At 60.9% G+C, this 7,992-nt stretch overlaps 1 protein-coding gene across 1 annotated transcript in view; it reads left to right on the forward strand.

The window, feature by feature from the left end:
* Positions 1–7,206, forward strand: part of SEMA6B (semaphorin 6B) — a 28,015-nt gene extending 20,809 nt beyond the window's left edge. The window contains exons 9-17 of the mRNA XM_052643624.1: positions 483–571; positions 1,943–2,160; positions 2,940–3,071; positions 3,642–3,791; positions 4,133–4,315; positions 4,403–4,549; positions 5,246–5,323; positions 5,462–5,520; positions 5,888–7,206. Coding sequence (XP_052499584.1) covers positions 483–571; positions 1,943–2,160; positions 2,940–3,071; positions 3,642–3,791; positions 4,133–4,315; positions 4,403–4,549; positions 5,246–5,323; positions 5,462–5,520; positions 5,888–6,798 — 1,967 coding nt within the window. The 3' untranslated portion in view covers positions 6,799–7,206. The remainder of the gene's footprint in view (positions 1–482; positions 572–1,942; positions 2,161–2,939; positions 3,072–3,641; positions 3,792–4,132; positions 4,316–4,402; positions 4,550–5,245; positions 5,324–5,461; positions 5,521–5,887) is intronic.
* Positions 7,207–7,992: the final 786 nt, after the last annotated feature.

A 7,992-nucleotide genomic window follows, 5' to 3' on the forward strand; every position in this document is an offset into this window, starting at 1 on the left:
TGGCAGGGCTCACATTTGTCAAATTCCCCACAAAAATAAAGTCCCAGAGGAGACAGGCAGGGAACTCCCATCTCCTCTTTAGAACCTACTGGCCTCTTTGACGATCTAGTCAGAGGAGAGATTTAACTTGGGTATAAGGTAGAACTCGCTGGAAATGAGTGGCTTAGCAGCCTGAAATGGAACAGTACTAGGGGTTCAGCAGGAGCTCAGCTCAACACAGGAGGATGACAAAATAGTAGACGTTGCTGTTTGTGGAAAGTAGACACGATGATTTTAGGATTTTGACACCCACTCTCCCCCCCCCTCCGCCCCCACACACACAAATCCCAGACTTTGTGTGTCTTTTATTTTGCCTGGGTAATCAGCTGATGTTCTCCCCCACCCCTTCACTGTAAAAGCAGTTACCCAGGCTACTGTGTTCCCAGCTCCAGAAACTCCCTTTCTCCCATCACGAAATGGGTTTTGACCCCTCTCTCCTACAGAGCCATACTTTGTCCACGCGGTGGAGTGGGGCAGCCACATCTACTTCTTTTTCCGGGAGATCGCAATGGAGTTTAACTACCTGGAGAAGGTAAGGTCCTATTTCCCCTCCTAGAGAGGCCCATGCAGTAGGGCATATAGCTGAGAGGCTCCAGTCGTCGGAAGTAGAGGGCAGGGGTTGGGTCCATGAAACTCCACCCAGGGTGAGAGCAGCCCTCTGGCCCTCAGGGCCCTCCACTCTAGCCAGGACCAGGCCCCTGAGACTTGAAGACACTTCTGGAGTAGCCCTGGGTGAGGGTCCCAGGTCTGAAGTCTGATACACCCGTGGTTCCAGTCCCAGTCCTGTTATTGTTTGTCTGTCCATCCACCCATCTACCATCCATTTATCCACTCTTCAACCACAGCCCATATGTCTGCCCACTCAGCCACCCTCTCATTTACCCAACTTCAGCCCACCCACACTTCCATCAAACCATTTATCCATCTATCCATCTGCCCACCCCTGCCTCAACCATTCTCCATCCATCCATCCATCCATCCCTCACCTTCTGTGCACCTGTAAATCCATCCATCCACCTCCCACTCATTGGCTTCTTCATCCATTCATCCATCTACCTGTCCATTCATTCATATACCAACCATCCGTTGATCTGTCCTCCTACTGATCAACTCATCCATCTGCCATCCATCTCTCCATTTACCTGCCCACCCCTATATATATCCAGTTATCTAGCCTCCAGCTTCTCCTCATAACCTGCTCATCCATTCCATTCAACCTTCTATCCACCCATGGATATACCATGATAATGATCTATCATTATCTCCTTCATCTGCCTATCCATCCGTCCACATACTCATTCATCTGTCCACCCATCTATCCATCCATCTATCCATCCACACACCCATTCATCCACCAATTATCTCCTTCTTCATTATCTTCTTTATCCATCACTGTCCCCTTCAGATTCACCCATCTATCCATCCATTCATCCATCCATCCATTCACCTCCATTGCACCACCTATCCATCCATCCCATCTCTCAATCCATGCAGACAGTTAAGTGCAGAGACTGCCACTTACTACTAGTGTGGCCTTGGGCTTCAGTTACTTCCCTTTCTCTGTGGCTCAGTTTCCCCTCTGTACCACAGGGATCATAGGCCCTCCTCTGTAGAGCTTCGGGAGGAGCGTGAGACATGATGAGGATCAAGTGCCTGGCACCTAGTGAGGGATCCATCAGTGGAGGCAATGATGATTACAGTTGCCTTGGTGGCTGTGATCATCACCATCCCCACATTTCTGCCGGGGAATCTGGTGCCCAGGGGGCTAGGGTGACTGGCCAGGGACTCACAGCCAGCCAGGACTAGCCTCCTCCATCCCATCCTGGGTGGTGGGCATTGCAACCTGCAGGTGGGCCTGGCAGAACATGGGGCTCAGGCCCCTGTCTTTCCGCTGATGTGCCAGGTGGTGGTGTCGCGTGTGGCCCGGGTCTGCAAGAATGACATGGGCGGCTCTCCTCGCGTGCTGGAGAAGCAGTGGACATCCTTCCTAAAGGCGCGGCTCAACTGCTCTGTGCCGGGGGACTCTCACTTCTACTTCAACGTGCTGCAGGCTGTCACGGGCGTGGTCAGCCTGGGGGGGCGGCCCGTGGTCCTTGCTGTTTTCTCCACGCCCAGCAACAGGTCAGTGGGTGCAGGTGGAGAGTTCTCACGCTCACTCATCACATATTCCCAGGGGTCCTGTGCTGGGTAAAACAGGGCTCCCAGGAGGCCTCTGTCCCAGGCCAGGAGGGGGACCAAGCCAGACACTGACCCTCCAAGGCCCTCTGGCCAAAACTTGGCAGATGCAGGCACGTCTTTATTTTCTGCCTTTGGAGGAAGGGTCAGGCTGGATGTCCTAGAAGAGTCATCAACGGGTATGAGATGGAGAGAAAGGGAAGAGCATGCCAAGGAACAGCATGTGCAAAGACCCTGAGGCTCCAATGAGCTTGAAATGTTTAAACCATAGGGAGGAGGCTAGAGCGGTGGGAGCAAGAAGGAAAGTGTAGGATATGAAGCAGGGAGGTGGCAGGCTGTGGGGAGGAGCCTGAACTTTATCCTGAGGGCACTAGGGGCCCATGGGAGGGTAAGGAGCAGAAGAGGAACAAGTCAGACTTGCATTTCTGGAAAACTCTCTCGGGAATGGGTTGAAAGGGAGCAAGAGTGGCATCTGGGAAACTGGACATCCAGGCAAGTGACAGAGGCACCTGGACATGGGTGGCCATGGAGGAACTGAGCTGTGATCCAGTCTGACAACTGCTCAGATGGTGGAATGACTGGATTGGACGGGTGGGCAGCAACTCTGGCCCAGGGAAGTGAAGGTCTGACTGCTCCAGAGGACAAACACTCCTCCACACGCTTGACCGGGGCAGTTCCCCACCCCGCCAGGCTCACCACTTCCTTTCATCTGCCTCCACCTACAGCATCCCCGGCTCGGCTGTCTGCGCCTTTGACATGACACAGGTGGCTGCCGTGTTTGAGGGCCGCTTCCGTGAGCAGAAGTCCCCTGAGTCCATCTGGACACCCGTGCCAGAGGATCAGGTGCCACGGCCCCGGTGAGAGGCCCCTCCATCCTGCAGTGGGTACCCGGGTAGGATCCTGACCCTGAACTGAGGGCTGGGACTCCCAGGCTGTTGTTTAGCTGTTGCTGAGGCCAGCTGTGGGCTTCCCTGGTAGCTCAGCTGGTAAAGAATCTGCCTGCAGTGCAGGAGACCCTGTTTTCAATTCCTGGGTCGGGAAGATCCCCTGGAGATAGGATAGGCTACCCACTCCAGTATTCTTGGGCTTCCCTGGTGGCTCAGATGGTAAAGGATCCACCTGCAATGCAGGAGACCTGGGTTTGATCCCCGGATGGGAAGATCTCCTGGAGGAGGGCATGGTAACCCACCCCAGTATTCCTTCCTGGAGAATCCCCATGGACAGGAGCTTGGTGGGCTAAAGTCTGTGGGGTCACAAAGAGTTGGACACGAGTGAGCAACTAAGCACAGCACAGCACAGAGGTCAGCTGTAGCCATTATGCAGGTGGAGAAAACTGAGGCCCTTGGAGCAGGGGCACCCTAGTGAATCAGAGCCCCTGAGTGGGAGGCCTCTAGGTCTGCCCTGACCACCCCCTCACTCCCACCCAGGCCCGGGTGCTGCGCAGCTCCTGGCATGCAGTACAATGCCTCGAGCGCCTTCCCGGACGAGATCCTCAACTTTGTCAAGACTCACCCTCTGATGGACGAGGCCGTGCCCTCCCTGGGCCACGCACCCTGGATTGTTCGGACTCTGATGCGGTCAGTTCCTACACTTGGCTGGGGTCCTGGTGGCCAGGCCTGGGTGGGGACAAGAGCCCAGGCCAGGGTGGTGGGCGAGAAGGGAGCATAGGGGCCACTTCCGACATGACACGAGGGGGAAGACAGAGATGGAGGGAGACACAGAGAGGGAGGCAGATGGGGAGATGAAGGCAGGAGAGCCCAGGGAGGAGCTGGCTTTGGGCGTCTGTTTCCCTCTGTGATGTGCACCCTTGGAGCCACGCCCATGCCCACCTTGCGCAGCATGGGTGATGTCTCTGAGTGCACACAAGGGGCCATGGGGGCTGGGCGGCAGCCTGACTTCTGCTCCACCCTGGCCCCAGGCACCAGCTGACCCGAGTGGCTGTGGACGTGGGCGCCGGCCCCTGGGGCAACCAGACCGTTGTCTTCCTGGGGTCTGAGGCAGGCACAGTCCTCAAGTTCCTTGTCTGGCCCAATGCCAGTGCCTCAGGTACCACGGGGCCCAGTGTCTTCCTGGAGGAATTTGAGACCTATCGGCCTGACAGGTGAGGCTGGCAGAGGTCAAGAGGCAGGGCCAGCGGGCAGGGAGACAGGGCGTTCCCCTTGAGTCTTACTAGTCTGCTCACCCCCAGGTGTGGACGGTCTGGAGGTGGCGAGACAGGGCACCGGCTGCTGAGCCTGGAGCTGGATGCGGCCTCGGGCGGCCTGCTGGCAGCCTTCCCCCGCTGTGTGGTCAGAGTGCCCGTGGCGCGCTGCCAGCAATACTCAGGATGCATGAAGTGAGTGCCCCCTGCCCCTGGCCAGCTGTGGGCAAGGGAAGTGAAGGGAGGTGGGCATGGAAAGAAGGGGAGAGTCAAGTTCAAGTGCAGGCTCCAACAGCATTCTGACTCTGAACGATGGACAGAGAGCAGAGCATGTGCAAAGGTCTTGGGGCAGGAATGCTGGGTATGTTGGTGGAACAGTGAGAAGGCCTCTGTGGCTGGAGCAGAGTGAGTGAAGGGGAAGGAGAAGACGGGGCAGGTTGGGCAGGGTCTGTGAGCCTCAGGAGAACTTGGGTTCCTTCCCCCACCCCCAGAGTGAGGTGGGAGCCCCAGAGATCTGTGGGCAGAGCAGGATGGGATCTGACAGACATTTCTTAGAGAAGCAGAAGCTGGGGACCAGGGAACAGATGTTTGCAAAATACTGGCACACTCGTGGACTCAGAGTGAGCCCTCCGCATGGAGCACCCTGGCCCTGTGCCCACCATCATGGTAGTAGTGATGCCATAGCACAGATCCAAAACCTGGGCTCCAATCCTGGCTCTGTCCCTTGGACAAAAGTAAACGTTCCTGAGCCTCACTTCTCTCGTCTGTAAAATGGAGAAGGAATAGCCCCTACTGCTCAGATGTGTCTTGGGAACTCCCAGAGCTGGCGGTAAGAGGTGCCTCTGCAGAAACCCTGGTTGATCTGCCTGCCGGGTCCCTTGTCTGCCCTAGGAACTGCGTTGGTAGTCAGGACCCCTACTGCGGGTGGGCCCCCGATGGCTCCTGCGTCTTCCTGAGCCCCGGCACCAGGTAGTGGGGAAGTGGGAGGTGGGGGGAGGGTGACTGAGTCACCTGATGATCGGGAGTCCCCCACCCCCACCAACCACAGCTCTGTGCCAGGGGTTTCCACTGACCGTGCCTCTCTGCCCGCTCCCCCCCCCCCATCAGAGCCACCTTTGAGCAGGACGTGTCTGGGGCCAGCACTGCAGGCTTAGGGGACTGTACAGGTAAGAGGGGAGAGGGGAGGAGGCCTGGGGACTCTAAGTCCTGATCCTCCAGGGTTCTCACACCCGAATGGGTGGGATACACTGACGTCCCTCAGGGCTTGGGAAGGGGCCCCAGTTCCAGATAGGGTAGTGGGAAAAGGACAGACAGACGGGGACGGGAGGGAGGGCAGAGAGAGGCCAAGAGACAGGCAGATGGACAGACAGATTTTAGGAACACAGATGCCAGGGGACAGACGGATGGGCAAATGGGCTTTGAAAGGGTCAGAGAGACGCCCCTGAGCAGAGAGGTGGACAGACCGGCTGGAGGTGGCGGGAGGTATGCAGGGGACGGTCCGGCCAGCCCTTCTCACGCCGCACTCGCCGCCAGGACTCCTGCGCGCCAGCCTCTCGGAGGAGCGCGCTGGGCTGGTGTCGGTGAACCTGCTGGTGACGTCATCGGTGGCGGCCTTCGTGGTGGGCGCCGTGGTGTCCGGCTTCAGCGTGGGCTGGTACGTGGGGCTCCGCGAGCGGCGCGAACTGGCCCGCCGCAAGGACAAGGAGGCCATCCTGGCACACGGGGGCGGCGAGGCCGTGCTGAGCGTCAGCCGCCTGGGCGAGCGCCGGGCGGGCGGCCCCGGAGGCCGGGCCGGGGGCGGCGGCGGCGGGCCCGGGGGTCCCCCGGAGGCTCTGCTGGCGCCCCTGATGCAGAACGGCTGGACCAAGGCCACGCTGCTGCAGGGCGGCCCCCACGACCTGGACTCCGGGCTGCTGCCCACGCCCGAGCAGACGCCGCTGCCCCAGAAGCGCTTGCCCACCCCGCACCCGCACACCCTGGGCCCCCGCGCCTGGGAACACGGTCCCGCGCTGCTCACGGCCTCCGCCTCGTCCTCGCTCCTGCTGCTGGCCCCTGGCCGCGCCCCTGAGCCGCCCCCCGCGCCGGGCGAGCCGGCGGCCCCAGACGCCCGCCTCTTCACCGCGCGCCCGGGCCGCGCCTCCCACGGCGACTTCCCGCTTACCCCCCACGCCAGCCCGGACCGCCGGCGGGTGGTGTCGGCGCCCACGGGACCCTCGGACCCCAGCTCGTCCACCGACGGCTTCCCGCGGCCCTGGAGTCCGCCGCCCACAGGCAGTCTCCGGAGACCAGGCGCGCACGCCCCGCCGGCCGCTGCGCTGCGCCGCACGCACACGATCAACAGCGGCGAGGCCCGGCCCCGCGGCCGCCACGCCCGGCCGGTCACGGACTTGGCCCACCTGCTCTCCTACGGGGGCCCCGACAGGACTGCGCCCCCCGTGCCCTAGGCCGCGGCCCCGCGCCTCGGCGGTGCCAGCCACGGGAACCAGGAGCGAGAGCCCGGGGCCAGCTCCCAAGTGGGTGCTCAGATCCCCAGCCCGGCCGCGCGGGGGGGCGGGGGCTCCCCTCCGCCGCAGGGAAGCACAAGGGGCTCGGCCTCCCCCCCTACCCCAACGCGCCCCCAGAGCCGCAGGACACTGAGGCGGTCTGCGGCGGGCAGACGGGGCGGGCGGAATGTGCTATGGATTTGAGGTTGACCTTCTGCGCGTGGATTTTGGTTTGTTTTCCAATTTGCGTTTCTTTTGCAGTTTTCTAAACCAATTGCACAACTCCGTTCTCGGGGTGGCGGCCGAGGGGCGGGAGGTGGCGCTTGGAGGCGGTGGGAATGGGGCGGGGAGCGCACCTGCAGACCCAAGCTCCCCCTCCCCCACCCAACCACCCAAAGCCGCCCTCCTCCACCCGGCCCCTGGCGTGTATGGGTGTGTGTGTGTGTGTGCATGCCGTGTCCGTGTGCAAGGGGCCAGGCAGGGGAGGGAGGCGTGCGTGTGTGTCTGCAGGCTGCTGCTGCGTGTGTGTGGTGACGGCCACGCGCAGTGTGCGTGTCTGTGTGTGAGCGCGGAGGTCCCAGCGGCCTGGGCGTTGGCTGAGCCAACGCCGGGGCTTCCAGAGGGCCGGGGGCCTCCGAGGTGCCGGTTAGGAGTTCGAGGGGAGATGCGGCAGGGGTTTTAGGCGGGGGCTCGGGAGGCCTGTCCAGATGTCACAGTGGCAGCTGTCTAAGGGCTCGGGCGGTCTGGGGGACGGCTAAGGCTGGCGGGCCCCCCTGTAAATACAGCCCCAGGGTGGTCAGAGGGTCCCATGCCACCCGTTCTCTGTGACCTCCCCCTTGACCTCCAGCTGACCATGCATGCCAGCTGAGTGGCCAGCTGAGTACTGGACCCTCTCGGAGTTTGCCTCCCCCACCTGCCCCCCATCAATAAAACTGTTTACAACCACCGGCCCTCAAGGCTCTGGGTCTGCTCTGTCTTCTGGTGGGGGTGGGGGCGGGGACCAGATGGGAGCATCCCGAGACTCATGGCTGGGTCACAGCCACAGACAGAATTCTGGTGACAGAATTCTGGTGAGGTGGGTATGGGAATGTAGAGAGTTTGTGGGTTCCCCGTCTCCATCTGTACAGGCGCCAGTTTCTGACTAATCCTTCAGCA

The sequence above is a fragment of the Budorcas taxicolor genome, chromosome 7 (genome assembly GCF_023091745.1).
Source record: "Budorcas taxicolor isolate Tak-1 chromosome 7, Takin1.1, whole genome shotgun sequence".
NCBI classification, from domain to species: domain Eukaryota; kingdom Metazoa; phylum Chordata; class Mammalia; order Artiodactyla; family Bovidae; genus Budorcas; species Budorcas taxicolor.